This window comes from Panthera uncia, chromosome D2 (genome assembly GCF_023721935.1).
Source record: "Panthera uncia isolate 11264 chromosome D2, Puncia_PCG_1.0, whole genome shotgun sequence".
Classification (NCBI taxonomy): domain Eukaryota; kingdom Metazoa; phylum Chordata; class Mammalia; order Carnivora; family Felidae; genus Panthera; species Panthera uncia.
Window position 1 is genome coordinate 35,767,124 of NC_064818.1, and position 19,532 is coordinate 35,786,655.

Here is a 19,532-nt window from a genome sequence, read left to right on the forward strand (position 1 = left end):
TCATTAAATGTCCTTTCTTTATTGATTATTCCTACCTCTGCTGTATCATTGTGTTAAACGAATAATAGCACTAAGTTGAACACATTCTCACTCACATCAGAAGTTTGTGGGTTTTTTTTTTTTTTTTTTGTATTCTAGAAGCTGTGCTGAACAAATATTAAATTCTCTGACAACGAGGTGTGTCTGAAAGATTCTCTCCTCCTCAGGACATGATCTAAACATGCAAATCCATCAAAGGAAATATTTACAGCAGCCACTAGTGTCCAGCTCTTGAGCTGGCTCCGAAGGGCAGTGAAGTGTCACACCACCCAGGGAGTTCTTGACAAAGTCACATGGCAGTGGGGCCAGGCCCAGGGTATCAATGCAGATCTGGCCTGGTTTAAGACAACAGAGAGGGGAGGACCTACACTAACTCCTTCTTTACAACAAATTAGAGCCAGTTAGCATCTGGTAGAAATGCAAGTGCACATCAGGTTTTCAAGAGAGGCCAAAAATCTGGTTTTTATGTGAAATACCACTATTTTGAAATATTCGCAATTAACTGTTAAGAAATGAAACACTGCACAGGGCACTTAAGGGAGCCAAATTTACCTTGTGGGTATCCCAGTTGCAGCCTCCAGGGGGAGCAATTCTAACCTTGCGGTTTAATGCTCTTAAAACAAACTGACTTGGTATTCCGCAGCAGAGTAAGAAAAGCAGTGGGAATGCAGGCTTCCGAGGAAGCACTCATGATAGATATAAACACTGGTCAAACCAGGGAAAATCAACAGCCAAGGAGGGCATCTTCACACACACCTCTGCTAATGCCCCCAATGCCATAGGACCCCTCTGGGCATTGGCATCTTCACACACACCTCTGCTAATGCCCCCAATGCCATAGGACCCCTCTGGGCATTGGCAGCTTTGCCGTGTGCTCAGACCACCCCTACATTATATAGGAGGCCTCCATTTTTTTTTTTTTTAAACATAGAACCAGCTTCTATTAAAAGTCTTGAATTCTCCTGGGCTTTCTATCCTAGGCAGTCCAAACCCCAAGGTGGAGAAAATCCCCTGGGACAGCCTCAATGTTCCAGGACCTGAGGCCTCTGAATGGTTAACTTCTTTCTGTGGCAGAAAGAGAAATAGCTCTCACAGAAAGGAACACATGGGAGTTACAATAGGGCATCCATTTTCAGAAAATAACTCCTTCCGAATCAATTACCTATTCACTTTTCCAGTCCATTTAGCGTTTAAACTTTCGCTTAGAGACAGGATGGGAAATTTCAGTAAAGAGCCAAACCGTTTTGGATTGTTTAGGGTCTGGGCCCAGGGACAGACACAGTACACCTGCTGTGTTCTGTGACAGGAGTGTCCAGGTAAACACCACCTCCCAGGTGCTCTGTCCCCTCTCTGCTGTGCACAGAACAGAAAGCTAGAAGACAGAAGAGCCCAAGGGTCCCCAGGTCTATCCTTTTTAGATCTCCCTTTCCAGAAGGTGGGTTTCATTTGTAGGTACTAAGCACAAGGGAATAGCTTTTCATCCTCAGCCCAGTGGTTCCAAGATTCCCCTATTTCTGCCCAGTTTTTACCAGCAAGACTGAGGTTATCAAATCTTTTGCTAAAGTGTCAATGGATTAACAAGGCTTAATGTTTCAACATTCCCAGGGAGTTTATGCTTTCATAGGGGACAAAACCCCTGTTTGACTTGCACCCAACATTTGAGATTCCAAGTGGGAAATCTAAGGCTTCATCATGATGGAAGTTTCTCGGGGTCCAGGACCCATGTAACTCTTGAGTTCATATCCCTTAAATGATCACCTATGCTACTTTGAGGGGCCATGGCCAGCTGGGGCTGCCTCTTGTTCAAATCCATCCTGCTGAGCCAATAATAAGGAAAAGCTAAGCCTTCTCATTGTCATAACATGGTGGTTGTTCATGTCAGGAGCTAAATTGCTAAGAGCTTCTCAAGGCCTCCTTCCATACATTTGGTTCCACATTTCCTCAGCAGTATTTGAATGCACTTTGAATAAAGGCTTCTCAGATGTCTCTATGATCTGATTTGACTGAAAGATATTAAAATTCCTTTCATCAAGGAGCAGGCAAGATTTGTTTTCATCCTGGTAAAAAGACATGGGTTCCTGCCACCCATCATACTTGTGTCTACACCACAGGAGCCTAATTCAAGACATGCAGGAACACTGTGGTTCATAATTTAATGCAAATGATGGACCTAAGTATAAGGTTCTCAGAGTTGTGGGGAAAAGTAGGGCCAGCAGAAATCCCCAAGGCAGAGACCATGTAATGACCCACCTTCCTGTTCACCACACAAGACAGAGCACACAGGTTACCCTCAGTAATTGTTGAGTACCCCAGCTGTATGGGGCAGGCGTAAGGTGTCTTCCCTGAAAGGGGCACATTAAATACCCCTGAGAGCCAAAGAGCACATGGTTAATGGTCACTTACTCACAAACAGTAGGGAAGGACAGACCCACGAAGGCACTGGAGAGATATTCTGTGTACATTTCATTTGAGACTCCTTCCAAGTAGTATTTCTGCCACGTGTCTTCCTCAATCTAGAGAGAAGAACACAGGAGGTTCAAGATATGACAGCACACTATAAAAGGAAAACTAGAGTTTACCATCTGGCAAATGAATGAATGCCCTAGTTATGTGATGGTGACTGTCTTCAGCAGCCAGGACCACAACCACATCGTCCACGTGAAGCTTTCCATGCTCCTAAGCTCTTAGAATGGAAGTACATCCTCTCTAAAGCACCATTTTTCTAACCTGTATGCTTTTCAAGGGTGTGAAGCATGGGCATTCACCCACAATACTGGTGGGCAAGTAAATCGATACAAATGCTTTGAAGAGCAATTTTGCAAGTGTTATAAAAATTTTTTAAAGGACATGTTCTCTTACACAACCATTCCATTTTAAGTATTCATACCAAAGAAACAAATAGACACATATACAGAGACATATGTATAAGAACATCCTTTCTATTAATAAAAAATTGGAAAAAAACACAAATGGTACATTTTTCAATGGAATACAAAGAAATAATTAAAAATGATGGTGAAAATGTATATCTGTTCATATAGCAATTATGTAAAAATTACCAAATAATGTTAGTAGTCTGACCCTATTAAAATACCCTATAATTATCTGAATGCTTGTAAAGCCATAGAAAAATCTAGAAAACTTTATACTAAAACACTAACCATTTCTTGTAAAGCCATAGAAAAATCTAGAAAACTTTATACTAAAACACTAACACTAACTATCTCTGAGTGGAAGACTAACACTTTTCTCTATAGATTTCTGAGTTGTCTGAAGGCTTTTACAATGAATGTGTGTGTGTGTGTGTGTGTGTGCATATATATACATAAAAAATAAAACAATAACACAATAGAACAATACGTATATTTCTACTCTGGGAAAAAAAAGATTTTTCCAACCACACACTGAGTATTACAAAAAGTAAAATGTTGTTTCAGACAGGCTTTACCCCAGATTTCATTAAAATGTGTCTTTTTTCCTAATTTATCAAGCTCTACTGGTTTTCCCAACAACCCTCTTCATGCTAAGCATTTCTAGAAGGATTTTACATTGGAAGTGATCTTTAAAAATTAAAGAGTGAGTAACAACAAGAATGCTGAGCCCCTATAGGAGGTCAAAGACCTTGGGATTCCCAAGGCAGGCAGACTGAGTAGTCCCTGGGAGTCTGTAGGCTGTGGCCTCCCATGTATACCTCTACATAAGGTGAGGAGATGAGAGGCACCTTCCCAGCCAACAGGAAGTGACTCCTTACAATTTCTTGGGCTGATGCTGAATTAAAAGGCATCTTGCCTATGGCCCATAATCAGTTAGCTAGGGGAAATGCAATGCTAGAAGTTGAAAGAGACTTGGAAACAGTGGGAAATGAACACCTACCATCTACTGGGTGACACCCTGGAATACAAAAAAGGCAGGACTCATTTAGAAATAAATTGAATGCTCCCTGCTTCTATGCTATTTGCCTGCTTTGTGCAAGTCTGGGTGATTAGAGTATGTGGGTTAACCTCATTAGTTTGAGCTGCTTCTAACCTACTCCCACACATTAGACATTAGCTATGCAGTGCTGCTGGGTATGGGCTGTTTATCTACAAATTGGTCTTCCCCAGAGTGGGGTCTTTAAAAAAAAAGCACTCAACCATTTCTACTGCTAAACTGTACGATTTTTAAAAATTAACTGCAATGTGTTTAACTAAGCATAAACTTTTTAATTTCCCTGAATCATAAGATTTCAACTTTTTTTTCAAATAAAAGATATTTTGACTTTATAAGCAAAGGCCATTAATTCTAACTAATTTGAAGAAAGCCTAGTCTGCATTAGTAAATAATTTGAAATATAGAATAGTTGGGGAATTATAGTATCATAATTTGTTTTATTGGTAAATAGGATACTACATGAAGAATTGCCAATGATAAATCCTCATGGTAGAGCTTCATGGGAAAATAGTGTTTTTGAAATGGAAGAATTCAGCCTATTCTTTCAGCAGAGACATTCCCTTTATAATGTGTTATGTTACTAGTTTAATCTGATTTTCAAAGCAATGAAAATAGGAGCCTTTATCTCGATTATTATTGATTGGTGGTGGTATTCCTCAGTTAATATAATTTTAATATGGTCCTTTTAGTTATGGCCAGTATTTTCATACCTCTGTATCCTAATAGAACTATTCTTTTTTTTTAACATTTCCTTTTTAAAAAAAAAAATTATTTTTATTTATGTATTTATTTATGTTTATTTATTTTTAATGTTTTTAATATTTATTTATTTTTTTGAGAGAGACAGACAGAATACGAGTGGGTTAGGGGCAGAGAGAGAGGGAGACGCTTTCCCAAGCAGGCTCCAGGCTCCAAGCTGTCAGCACAGAGCCTGACACGGGGCTCGAACTCATGAGCTGTGAGATCATGACCTGAGCCCAAGTCGGATGCTCAACCGACTAAGCCACCCAGGTGCCCCTATTTATTTATTTTTGAGAGAGAGTGGGGGCAGAGGGAGAAAGAGAGAGAATCCCAAGAAGACTCTGCATTGTCAGTGCAGAGCCCAACATGGGGCTCAAATTCATGAACCCAGAGATCATGACCTAAGCTGAAATCAGAAGTCAGATGATTAGCTGACCCAGCCACCCAACAGCCCTTGCAACTACTCTATAGACCAAATTTTATTGTAAGTTAATCATTAAATATTTTTATTAAGTAGACACAAATTTTTGCAGGATAATAGTATTATTCATGTTTGTTTTGAACATAGCAAATGTTCATTCAATTATTCATTCAGCAAAGACTTACTGAGCATATTCAGTATCTATTCAGGACCTATTCCAGTTGCTGATTAGATCTTATTTAAACGGGTATTTATTTTCCCATTTTTTTTTCTCTTTGCTGGAAGAAGCACCAGATGTCTAGCTAAGATATCTAACCAGATATACCTTTTCCTGATTTTTTCCCATATTTTTCTTTCTGCAGGTTTTGCCTTTGTGGCTGATCAAAAACACTTAAGGGATTCAATGTCAAATAACTGGGAAAAAAAACATACAGAACTTTTCTGGAAAGCAAAATGCCTCTTCTACATCTATCTGTGGATTCTGAGATGGTATCTGCAATGCTAGATAGAGTAGCACTGAAGGGACTGTTTAAACACTGAGAGGTTTCACTTCATTGCTTAAGATTTTTGCTTAAGATTGCCACATCTTTAACACTATTTCTATATAGATAAGCCAACATGTTTTTGAGATTCCTAACAAAGGTGTTCTGGGGCACCAGGGTGGCTCAGTCAGTTGAGTATACGACTCCTGATTTCGGCTCAGGTCATGATCTCATGGTTCGTGAGTTCAAGCCTCGTGTCAAGCTCTGTGCTGACAGTGCAATATCTATAATTGTAAGGGCAGAAGAACCAGTAATTATAATGAATCCTAAGACCTTTTAATCCTTAAGGGCAAGAATGACAAGTTGTGACAGATCAACAATAAGAACAGGCTAATCACATCAGGAGAATCAGGAAATGAGCCCCAACCCAGGACACTGACACCACAGCACACAGCAGGCTCAGACAAGAGAACCTCAATCTTCATCCCAAGGCAAGGGCTCAAACTATCTATCACTTCTTACCAAGGTTTACCTTTCTAAGTCTCAAACCTGGCATCTTTGGCTGAAAAAACAAAACTGAAAGTACATATTCTTTTACCTTTGTCAGCAGTAAAGACATGCATTCTTTTTTTAAATTTTTTTAAAAATTTTTATTTTTATATTTGAAAGAGAGAGAGACAGAGCACACGCAGGGGAGGGGCAGAGAGAGAGGGAGACACAGAATGTATCTGAAGCAGACTCCAGGCTCTGAACTGTCAGCACAGAGCCCGACATGAGGCTCGAACTCAGGAACTGTGAGATCATGACCTGGACTGAAGTTGGAAGCTTAACCGACTGAGCCACCCAGGTGCCCCAAGAAATGCATTCTTAAGAAAGGAAAAATAAGTGTAATATATGTTGAGTTGAAAACATTTGTGCTTCACCCAAGAGAAGATGGCAGTGAACAAAGAGAGCTAGAAAAGGTGGAGCGAGTTACTGTCATTATGATTTCCCTTTTACAGGGGACTAAACTGAAGCACAGAGAGGTTAAGTAACACACTAATAGTCACAAAGCCAATTGTTGGTGTGAATAAGATTCAGAGTTCATACTCTTAACCACACACCATGTCACCTTTTGCTAGAGATGACAGAGTAAATATATAAGGAGGGAGTGGTGCTAGGATCTTGGGGGGCAGGATGGATTTGCTGTATATGAGTACCTAAGAGGGGAAATATCAGAACAGAAGCTCACCAATGACTCAAATTCTTAAACCCTGGAGCCCATGACCTTGTGAGAGGTTGATGAGTAGTAACATTAATTTTGAGTTGTAAACCAATGGAAGGGAAAAGATATTTGCAAATGACACATCAGCTAAAGGGTTAGTATCCAAAATGTATAGAGAACTTACCAAACTCAACACCCAAAAAACAAATAATCCCGTGAAGAAATGGGCAGAGGAAGTGAATAGACACTTTTCCAAAGAAGATATCCAGATGGCCAACAGAAACATGAAAAGATGTTCAATGTCACTCATCATCAGGGAAATACAAATCAAAACCACACTGAGATACCACCTCACACCAGTCAGAGTGGCTAAAATGAACAACTCAGGAAACTATAGATGCTGGCGAGGATGTGGAGAAACGGGAACCCTCCTGCACTGTTGGTGGGAATGCAAACTGGTGCAGCCACTCTGGAAAACAGTACAGAGGTTCCTCAAAACATTACAAATAGAACTACCTTACGACCCAGCAATAGCACTGCTAGGGATTTATCCAAGGGATACAGGAGTGCTGATTCATAGGGGCACATGTACCCCAATGTTTATAGCAGCACTTTCAACAATAACCAAATTATGGAAAGAGCCTAAATGTCCATCAACCAATAAATGGATAAAGAAAATGTGGTTTATATATACACTGGAATACTACTTGGCAATGAGAAAGAATGAAATCATGCCATTTGCAGAAATGTGGATGGAACTAGAAGGTATTATGCTGAGTGAAATAAGTTAGCCAGAGAAGGACAGATATCATGTTTTCATTTATATGTGGAACTTGAGAAACTTAATAGAAGACCATGGGAGAAGGGAAGGGGAAAAAATAGTTACAAACAGAGAGGGAGGGAGGCAAACCATAAGAGACTCTTAAACACAGAGAACAAACTGAGGGTTGATGGGAGGTGGGGCAGAGGGGAAAGTGGGTGATGGGCATTGAGGAGGCCACTTGTTGGGATGAGCACTGGGTGTTGTATGTAAGCAATGAACCACAAGAGTCTACCCCAAAAACCAAGAGCACACTTTACACACTGTATGTTAGCCGAGTTGACAATAAATTATATTTAAAAAAATGAAAAATGAAAATGAAAATGGAAAACAAATATTGAGCTGCACTGAGAGTGTGGGCCTCCTCTCAGAGCATGACGGCATCCTTTCTACTCTACAAAATGGAACCATCTCAGCCTACAACTTCTTTCCTCAAATAGTACATGCTATTCTCCACATTTGTGTTGTGAAGGTATTTTTAACTGTAATGTAATGTACACATTCCCAGCAGAAAAATGAAGGAATGGGACCAAAGTGACTTAAGGAAAGGTGCCAAAATTAATTTGCCAGCCATGCAGCCATCAGTCAAAGGCAAAGCATTTCCTGAGGCAGCAATTTCTCCTTTGGCTGTCACATCAAACTCCAGCTGTTTTAGAAGAGCAAAGATGAGCAGATGATGTGCTGTGGCTCCTGATTCATCAAATACTCACTCACAGAATCTTCAGTGAGAAAGGGAAATTGAGCCATTGGGCTAGCTCGTCTACACTGCTTGTGGGCTTATTTATGTTTTCTTCATTATCTAATTTTTCAACCAGTCTAGTTCAACCCCCCGAGTAAATGGTTGTACACCAACTCATGGGCAGACAGCTCCACCATCAAAGGGTACCTGCCAACTGGAAACATGAGCCTTGGCTTCGAAGGAAGTAACACCTTCTTGATCCTAGATTCTGCATGTGTTACTAATGGTGGGTCGGTAATGACACCTTTTATTTTTTATGCTTTCTCTGATTAGAGTGAAACTGTGTTTCTCTAATGCTAACAACCCAGTGAATGTGAAAAATCAACCATCCTGGCTGGGGTATGCTACAACCACGGTGATTTCTGTTCCCAGCGAAGAGTCTGAATGACCGTGGTGATTACGGTCAAATAATTTTGCTAACGTCTGTCCCCACCTCTGGAGTCATGTAAATAATTCTGGAGATTATCTAATATGCCAATTCTTATTTAACTGGAAACAAGTACACTATTTTAATCCAAATATATTGATATTATGCACATCAAAAATAATGAACTAAAAGGAAATTATAAAAACCAATGACCATTATGTTAATAGCTGCAATAAGAAGACGGGAGTCATAACACAGACACTAACATTGCCCCAAACTGGTAGTAGGAGGCTAGTGTATTAGCAGGTATTCAACGCATTACTATTTTTTTAATCTATCCAAATTTTAAGTTAATATTTTTCTCTAAAGAATGCACAGTTTTAAATCATCAAACTGCTTTGATAAGAATTAACTAGTCACAGGGCACCTGGGTGGTTCAGTCGGTTAAGCGTCCAACTTCGGCTCAGGTCATGATCTCACAGTTTGTGAGTTTGAGCCCTGAGTCGGGCTCTGTGCTGACAGCTCGGAGTCTGGAGCCTGCTTCGGATTCTGTGTCTCCTTCTCTCTCTGCCCCTCCCCCACTTGTGCTCTGCCTCTCTCTATATCAAAAATAAATAAAATACTTAAAAAAAGAATTAACTAGTCACATCTGAATGAACTTTGTACATATAAATTACACAATACATTGTCATTGTAACAATGACATGAACTGATGACCAAGTGCCTTAGATACCATTAAACATATTAATTCCTACAACAAACAAAAAAAGGAAGAAAAGAAAGAAAAAGAAAGAGAAAGAAAGAACGAAAGAGAAAGAACCCAGAGGAAGTGTCAAGCCCTTGACTATAATAATAAACACAGGATCAGCATTTATGGTCTCTAGGCTGATGAGTGTATGGGTGGTTATTAAAATGTGTGGGGTCATTTATCCCCATTCTTTAACAGCATGCTCTGTCACTGAGAAAAATCTGATTTAATGTTGCATCTAATCATTTCTTGCTGGAACGAACAATGTTAAGGACAATTGAGTGTTAAGAAGGCTTTATCATTGGGCTTTTTGGATTCTCTCTCTCCTCATTTCCTCCACACACCAATCTTAACATATTTGTCCTAGTTTTTATCAATGGGCACAGGGCTACCTCTTTCGCCTTCCCTTTCTCGCCTCAACGTTCTTCAGTATAATGACAAATCCTAAGACCAACTCGTGGTATTAAAAAAATAAAGCCTTTGCATCTTGCTAGCTTATGTCCTCACAGGTGCCAGAATAGAGAATGCCTCGCTGCACAGCTTTCTGGGGGTGGGATAAACTGGTGATAAAGTTGAAACCAAAGGAGAGAAGCAGAGGAGATGGGGGCGGGGGGAATGAATGGTGATTTGCACCTTTTCATAATGTATTTCTTCTCCATGCCAAATTGCACTTCAATGCTGTACTTCTTGGATGTGGACTCAGGTCGGCTGCCCTTCTGAGAGCAGCATTGGATTTCAGGGACTCCATAACGATTTGGCATTCCACAATTATGGCCTATTTCAGATTGCATTCTCCAGAACGTGAGAGCAGGACGAAAGGATTTCAGACTCGTCCAAAGCCTTCAGGACAATGTCAATTAAAACAAATTATTTGGGATTTGATGGAATGCCAGATAACTGGTTGCTTCAGTACTGAACGAATAAATAAACAACTCCGAAGATTAATTCTGGGTGGACTTGAGCCAAATCTCTTAGACCCAGACTAGTGGGCTGCAGACTATCAAATGAGATTTCTTCCATCAGGCATTATGAGGAAAAAAAAATGCCCACATGAGGTGTTCTGAGAGCGACTGACAGACACAGCATGCAAGAGTGTAAGAATATATGGTGTTTCCTCTGCTATATTACCTCCAGCCCAGATTATTCTGAAAACACAAAGGGTGCCAGAGGGGCTAAAGCTAAAAGGGCTTAGTGCAAAGAGTGATATGAGAACTTTTTTTTTAAAGTTTATTTATTTATTTTGAACGAGAGAGCATGAGCAGGGGAGGGGCAGAGAGATTGAGCGTGAGAGAGAGAGAATCCCATGTAGGCTCTGCACTGGCAGCACAGAGTCCCAAACGGGGCTCCAACTCGCAAAGTGTGAGATCATGACCTAAGCTGAAATCAAAAGTCGGATGCTTAATTGACTGAGCTACCCAGGCGCCCTGATAGGAGAACTTTTTTTAAGGAATTATTATTTAGAAATGATTTAAGAAAGTATTGCTTGTGTGGCCAGAAATTGGTATTTTTCTCAATATGTTAGAAGGCTTCTCTACTCTCTCCCTATTTTTCTCTCCAGTGAAGAAAGGGTATCTTATGCTTAAGAGACATCAGAACTCATTAAAGGTTGGCCTATTCACTCTCTGTCCAAATAGGACTTTGGCTTTGCAATCTCGCTAATGGTTAGGAACATCCTCATTTGTGCTTCAAATAATAAGGTTCTTAAAATATCATGAAAAGAATTCTAATCTGGGTAGAGCAAGCAGGAAGTAAATGTTCTCAAGCAGATGCCTGCTGAGCAATCCTCATGAGAAAGCAATCCTCATGGGGATTCAGCCCCCGGCATGCAGGATTATCCAGGACAGAGCTTCTCAATCCATTTGAGGTAGGGGACCAGATTTTGTTTTGATTTCCAACGTCCACTCTTTTGCAGACTCAAACTTCTGCAAAATCTAACAGAAATGAATTCCAAAAAAAAAAAAAGAAAAAGATATGCAAAGTACAGGTCCAAAATTTTTCTTGTTCGATTCAACCATTATAAAATTAATCTATCAAATTGCTCTCAAAGTTCCTAAGAACTTGCTCTCATTTTCTGTACTTTGTCCCTCGTGGATGAGTAGCATACAGTTCACAGCACCCATCCATGGACTCACTGACAGATGTGCTGGCCTTCTCTTACAAACCCAACTTCCCACAATTCCCCCCAAGTTTTGGCAAAGTAGGAGTATTCTCAGCTATTTCCCAAAGTAAGCGCATCAGAACTTACTAACAGGTATTATCTCAAATGCACAGAGTGGAGAGAGGGTCACCATGAAAATATAGGTTATTTTGAGGGCAGAAAATTCTATCTGAATCTCCAGTGTAGCCTATGTACCCAGCAGTAGCTCAATAATATTTGGAAGAAGTAGATTTGGGAAGGACTGGAATTCACAAAGCCAAACTGGGCTTTGCTTTTTTTTTTTTTTTTTTTTTTTTTTTGCAATGGTTAGAGACTTAACATGTTAATAGTAGTTGTAAATCTGCAAACATGGCATTTAGTCACACGATCCTTTATTTCAAGGAGTAGCTCATGGAGATAGGTAATGCTAATCTAAAAACTTTCCTTCTTTCTGATTTCCCTACCACTTTGTTTCCCTTGATCCTTCTGTTGGAAATATATATAAATCCCTATTTTCAATTGTCAAATCCAATTGTTCCTATAAAGTTTGCATCATATGCCCCTTCACTGGTGAGGCTTTTCATTTCCCAGGTTGACATGCTCTTCTTTGCCTTATTGGAAATGCTAATCAAGCCCATTTCTAGGGGGCTTGGGAGGGCTAAATGGGGTTATCAGTACAGAATGATTAGAACACTATCTGGCCCACAGTAAGTGCTCAGTGCATGTTAACTATCATTAGCTACCATCATAGCATTCAAGTCTTTTAACATCTGACGAGAGCTACAGCAAAGTAGCATTTGGAACATGAGCCCCTCCTTATGCACTCAACTTTGTATCTTCCAGAACAAGCAACATACTACCTTCTAAGGTGCTTATATAAGAGGTGCTCAATTAATATTTGTTGCATTGAACTAAGCAAGACAAAAACTAGAGAAAGAGACACAATGAAACAAGCAGTTTTCCTAAGTATCTAATCACAAGTCAGCACTGATGACTTCACAGCATTTAGTGTCGGACCATGCAACGAACCAATTCCTGCCTCCAAATGTTGAAAAATTCTATATTAGGTTCTAATAAGGAATGGGTAGAACTGGGTCATTTTTAAACTTCCCAGAAAACTTCATACTAGGAGCAATATTTTTCTGGAAAATTTTGTCATCACAGAACTTCTTTGGCTACTTAACAAGTGGCTTATGGTTTTCTAAATTCCAAATCCAATAACTTGGAGGCTTGAGTTTGAAAGAAGGAATTCTCAAGAGCTGGTATACTGCCATCAATCCAACTAATGTTCTTCTTCCCACTAGCTAGGAGTCTCACTGCCATCCCTGAGGAAAGAAGCCCCCTTTGTGTCCTTGTCTCATGACCACACTGTCTTCCGCATGGGACTTAGCCTTCTGTCTTCTCTTTGCCATCATTTTTTGGATTCCAATGTAAAGTCAAACAACAATTCAACAGGAAACAGACTGAGCCCAGAAGAGGCTACATTTGGCAATCCCATTACCCCCAAATTCTGAGAAACAATGGTTTATTGATTGATTGATTGATTGATTACTGGATGGATAGGAAGGGAATTAGAAAAGAAAAGCATTCTCCATCACAGAAACTATGAGCTTGCTTTGAAGAGACAGACCACCACAGCATTGCCTATGCCTTTGCAGGATCTTCAGTATCTTAGATGGTTTGGTTTATTGCTGCTATCACTCTGGATAATTTCTCACCAGGGGGCACTTCTGAGGCTTACTTAACAAAAGTCTTCTGAGGCTCTGAGTCCACAGCTTCCCAAACTCTGACGTGCATGTAAATCATGCAAGGTTCTTACTGAAATGTGGTTTCTGATGCCATGGTCCTGGGTGGGGGCTGATTCTGCATTTCTAACAGGCTCCAAGACAATGACGCTGCCCGGACATAGACCACACTTTGAGTAGCAAAGGTCTATTCCCTAAGACAGTGAAGAACAGAAAACAAGTATTCTCCATCATGCCTTTGAAGAATAAAGATTAAGGAGAATCAATCACAATCCTTTAAATTACAGATGAAAAAGAATGTTCTCCACAAATATCACTAAATACTGGAGCCAGTTACAGAGAAAGCTTAAACCTAATTAAGCACTGAGTATCCAAGTGTTTGGGTTGTTTTGGTAATTAGTCTAAACAATATTCCAGGAGTCCAGATTTATCTACTTAGTCTCTCTCCATTGACTCAGTGACCCCAATGATAGTTTAGCTTCCATTTCAATGTGGGCTGTGTAAAGACAGAACAATGAGATGGCTATATTTAATTCAATTAAAAATAAAGTTTCAAAAAATGGCCCTGATTTGGATCCCTAATTTCTATTCAACTTCCCCATTTTAGGACACAGCATCGAGTGTGAGGACGAAAACGCTTTGCCAACTCAGTCCCATTTTAGTGACAGCAGATTCTGGATACTTATGTCTCCTATCGCTGTACAATACGGCCTAATAAAGTCGAGCCAAAGAGACTAGATTTCATTTCAGAGCAAAGGGTTCAGCCATAAACTTTTGCTTTCTGGCTGAACAGAGCCATTCCAGCCACAAGCATAAATTCTGCTAGTTTTAGGTATCAGGGTGATTGGGAAGCCAAATGGGTTATTTGTGAGCCAGGTATCCAAGGCAGAGACACCCGCTTTATTGTGTATTCATTGTTATCTGGAACATCTCTTGCCAGCTACAGAATATTTTCACAGGAAGTTAGAAATGACTTCAGAAATTCCCCTCTGTGGCTTCCTGGAGTGGATTTTAGGCCTCATCAAAAAGACATTTGGTTCAGAGATTGAAAGTGGGCAGCTTATAAGTTGCCGAGGCATTTAGTTGGGCTTAGCAGTTTCCTTTTAAGGGGGGCCATGGTCCTCATTGGCATAGCAGCGTAGGAAGTACCAAAGCACATGCAGGCTCTGGGTTCAAATCCTAACCTCCCTGTGTGCCCCTGAGCTAAGCTGTATAACCTCTCCCAGGCTCAATGCTTTTACCTGCACAATGAGAGCAACAATTGGAAGACAGTTGAAATGAAGACAGTCGAAATGAAGGGACACGTGTAAAGTGCGTGGCAAATGTGTCAAATGCCCTTGTGCACTAAAAGATGGCATTTACTGAGTGTGTACCCTGTAAAGTTCTATAAATGTCAGCTATCATTATAAGTAATGAGTGACTGTGATGGTGATGATGGTAATGGTGGTGATGGTGGTGATGATGGTTACAACAGTGATGGTGATGGTGATTATGATGATGATGATGGTGATAATAAAGACATTTCTCCAGCTCACACAAAGAAACAGAGGTCAGTTAGTTGGATGTTGGGTTTGAGACTCATGGCTTCCTATTGCTTAGCTGCTGCTAGAAGAGCCTGGAACACCACTGACTATCAAATGATCCTCTGGATTGAGAAGAAAAACTAAGAAGCTTGAGTTTGTCCCCAAAATGACTGAGAGGTCCTCCCAATCCCTCACCTTTCCTAGTGGCCAGCAAGTTCACTATAAATAAATATGATGGTAAGACAGATTAGATATTTGAAGAAAATAATGGTCCCCTAAAATAGGAGACGGGTCACATGTGGATGGAGCCTGAAGCTGATGGAGGAAGACCCAGCCTGGCCTTTGGAATGGATACCCAAGCCAGCAAGATCCTGATGGGTAGACTGGGCTACCCCAGTCTTCTGGTTCCTGGACTTGACTTTTGCCCACATGCCTCAACTGGGGAATCTCTATACCATACTCTTATTTATCATCCTCCTTCCTAGCAAATGGCTTTGCTCCTTACTTCCAGCCTCACCTCTCAGATGGATTTGGAACTGATACCTGGAGTATCCTTGGTCCATAGAATGGGCATACCAATAAACTGGTGCTTATTCAAACATTATTTTTTTAATGTCTATTTTTTTGAGACAGAGAGTGCATATGAGTGTGGGAGGAGCAGAGAGAGAGGGGCAGAGAGAGAATCCCAAGTAGGCTCTGCACTGTCAGTGCAGAGGTGGATGCAGGGCTCAAACTCATGAACTATGAGATCATGACCTGAGCCCAAATTGAGTCAGACACTCAACTGACTGAGCCACTCACGCACCCTTCAAACATTATTTTTAAAAAATACTTGCTCAACTCATATTTGGAGTAGAGGCTAAGCACTCATGGGGACATAAGAGAGAAGAATGATCAACTGCTCAGAGTCTTTAGCCTCTACTACCCTTATAGTCTATTTCTCGCCCCAATTTTGCAAACTTCCCTCAAAAAAGAAAAAAAAAGCTTTGCAGTTAAGTGGATTTATCCTTTTTAGTAGGCAATTTAGAAAATATCTGTTGTCACTTGGGGGGAGAAAGCCCATCCCTTCCACTCCAAATAGTTTACCAAAGTATTCCTTCCAACTGCAAATTTCATGCCTCCTGAGAAGAGTTCTGGAAGGCATGTTTTCTCCTTCTGGTCGTATTTCTAGGAAAATGTTAGCAATCATTATAATTCATTATTCCCCCAAAACTGTCAGGCTAGCTCTCATCCTGCAGTTGGTATAGACTTGTGATGAACTTGTTTGGGCAGGGACAGGTCTCTCTGTCCCTCTACGTTCACTGGTCCCATAAGCAAGGTCAAGTCAATAGTACATTTCAAGCCTCCAGGCACAAGCTGGGAGGTTGCTAGTCTCTCTGAGTTCTCCCCAGGTAACTCACTCTAGCACACAGCTTTTCTCCTGTAGGTCACTCCACTGTAAGGCTCTGTGTTGGGTAAGGCTGTACTAGCTAGCTGGGCTTTCATTACATATGGGGAACAACAGTCAGTGAGTATCCATTCACAGAAGAGGCCTGGGAAAAACCAGACAGAGGCACCCAGTTTTCACCTGTAAAAGCTTCTAGCTTAGGGGGCTGGGGGTGGGGTTTTTGACAGGAAGGTTGAAAGGGTTGAAGGAAGTAGTGTCATTTAGACCAATGAACAATGCTCCTGTCCTAGAAAGTGTACTCAGGCAGAAAATTCTGCTAACCTCGTATCTCACTACAAAGAGTTCTGGAGACCTCCCCCAACATCAGTCATTTACAAAGATGTTGGCAACACAAAAGTGTAAGCAATATAGGGAGGGATAACTTTATGCCACCCTTGAGATTGGTTTTATATTAGGTTCACCCCTCTATCTTCTCCCATCAGTGATTCAAGCCCAACCCAGTCTCAAGTCTCATGGCAAATAGAAGCCCAAACCGTACCACCCACTCCTAAGAAGGAAGAAAGAGGCTAGGGGCTTTAACACACTTGCAATCATTCCGATAATCATCTATACTCTCACACATTTTACAGTGGGAAAATATGAAGCTCAGAAAAGTTGAATAAGCAGTCCAAGGTCCTACAACAAATTATGTCCTAAATCAGAGTCTTTACAGCTTTCTCACTGCCCAGCCCTCTACTTGTTACACAGCTATACAAGTCCCTTCACATTTCACAAGTGAGGGAGAAAAGGCAGAGTGAGGGCTATGCTGGAAAATTTGGAACATGGTGGTCCATGGATGTATCTGCATAGGGAGACACTACCCAACATCTTTGGCCAAACAAGCCTAATACTTAATCTGAATTCTGAAAGGGGCACCAAGTATTCCTCCTTTGTTGCTTCCTTCCACACTAGTATATTCAAGAAGAAAAAATACCCAACCACTGAAAGAAATGGCCTCTTGCTGCCAAACTTTAACTAAAATAAGAAACCCAACAGAAACTCTTTCTTAAATGATACTTACTTTGTCACAGTCTAGAGAAAGGAGAAACTGATTAAATCCATCGTACTAAAAAGCAATGCCATAAGTATGAAGGCTAGGAATAAACACAGACTTCTCTTGGTAGACTGCCAGCAAAGAGCTTTTGCACACCAAGATCAATGGGCACAGATATAGATGTTATTTCTCAATGGGCAGAGATTGCCTATCTACTGATACAATATGGGAAAAAGAGAGGAAATGCTATCTTTTACTCATATATGTCAACTAATTCCATCTGCTTCCCACCCTACTTCCCATCCCCTATGGCAAATAAAGCACAACACTGAGGCAGGGAACCTGCATTTCTTAGAACTTCAAACCCTAATAAGTGGGCCTGAATCACTCTTGTTACCCTGAAATACAAGTGGCATTAATGATAAAAACTAAAAAAATTATACCCAGTTGAAAGGTTTTATTGCACACCATTTTTCAAGATGGCAGATGGATGCCTAAATTGATCTCAGTGTCATTTTACTGTTGTCCCAAAGTTTCTCTAAATCAGCCAAATGAGTTTGAAGTTGAAATAGCCACCTCATATTGTTCTACCAGGAGAGGCACAGGAGTTTGCCGTAATGTAGCTTGCCATATTATGTTATCTATAGCTTCGGATGAAAAGGTGGATAATCTCAAACCCATCCCAAAGAGAATGATTACTGAATATGTTAAAAGGACTCGATGATGACAATACCGTCCCAGAGGCAATATTCTCCTGGGTCTGACTGTAAAAGACAATCTAAAGCACTGTTTGGGTTTTTGGTTCTGGATAAGGTGGAATAAGTACTCTCTGCCCTGTATATTTCACTGAATGCATCTCTTAAACCTTGACAGAATGCATGTAGTAACCAGTTGAAGACCCTGACAAGTGAACAATAGCAGGCAGATTAGAGGAAATGACCAGAATTGGAAGTATCACCAAATCGGCAATGAGTTTACTATTATTTTTCCTCTCCATCCTCCAGCCTGACCTCAGAACCTATAAGCAAGGACCAGGATGTGGACAGAAAACTCCAAGAGAAGCTACGGTTCTGGCTCAAACACCAGTAGAAGGAATTCCTAATACTCAGGAAGAATGGGAGAAACAACGTTTTCTCTTTTTTTTCTTTTTCTTTTCTACTCTTTTCTAGCACCTGTACCCCTAAGGCATCCAGTGGTGGCAGTAGCAGCTGTGGCAATGGGAGCTGGAAGGACATGAGCGGTAGGAGAACCTCCACTGGCTAGAGGATCTGAGGTCCCAGAAGAGTGAGAGACAAAGCCCTGTTGCTTCTTGTCATTGTCTTCCCACTGGTTTGCCCTGGGTGGGCACATAGGAGCAGGAAATGTATAATAAGCAGGGAAAGTAAAGCCCCAGCTTTCTGGTCAGAGGCTTAAAAGAGGAGGAGGCTGACAGCCATGGAGGCTGACAATTCCCTGGTTGATGACAGAGAAAGAGGACTTGGGAAAGTAGCCTCTTACAATCATTTCTGAACTTCTGGGCTTACCCTGAGCTGTGCATGGATGCAGCTGGCCCTATATACAGCATATACAGATTTTGAGAACAAACTATAATATAGACTATTACCCAGTCTGAGACTGATGTGAGACAGATCCAAAGAGCACTGCCAATGCTTTGAAATTCAACTGACATTGGAATCACAATCCGTAGAAGCCTGGTCAGAGCATGCAGCCTAAAATCCAACAGGTTGATTACATGTCAAAATAAAATTATCAACATTTTTTCTAAGATCAAAATAGACCCAAAGTTTCAAAATAAAAAAAAAAAAATCAAAGTGTCCAGGATACAATAAAAAAAATTACTTGGCTTATGAATAAACAGAAAAATCTCAATTTGCATTCATCCAATGCCTAGACACCACAGATACTAGAATTATCTAACAAAATCCATAAAGCAGCTATTTTAAAAACACTTCAACAATTAAAGGAGAAAACTTTTGTAAAGAATTAAAAGACAAAAAGCCTTAGTAAAGAAACAAGATAAAAATGAGAATCATATGAAAGCTCTAGAGTTGAAAAATACAATAACACACTCACTGGATGGGTTCAGTAGCAAAATGGGAGATGGCAGAAGAAAGAATCAATGAACTTGAAGTTTGAAGCAACATAAATAGTTCAGTTTGAACAACAGAGAGAAAAAAAATTTTTTTTAAATGAATACAGCCTGAGGGCCCTGTGGT

General features: G+C 40.5%; 1 protein-coding gene across 1 annotated transcript in view; it reads right to left on the reverse strand.

Annotated features, from left to right (window-relative positions):
- KCNMA1 (potassium calcium-activated channel subfamily M alpha 1) overlaps positions 1-19,532 on the reverse strand; it is a 507,394-nt gene that overhangs the window by 157,928 nt on the left and 329,934 nt on the right. The window contains exon 15 of the mRNA XM_049645990.1: positions 2,443-2,552. Within this exon, the coding sequence (XP_049501947.1) occupies positions 2,443-2,552 (110 nt within the window). The remainder of the gene's footprint in view (positions 1-2,442; positions 2,553-19,532) is intronic.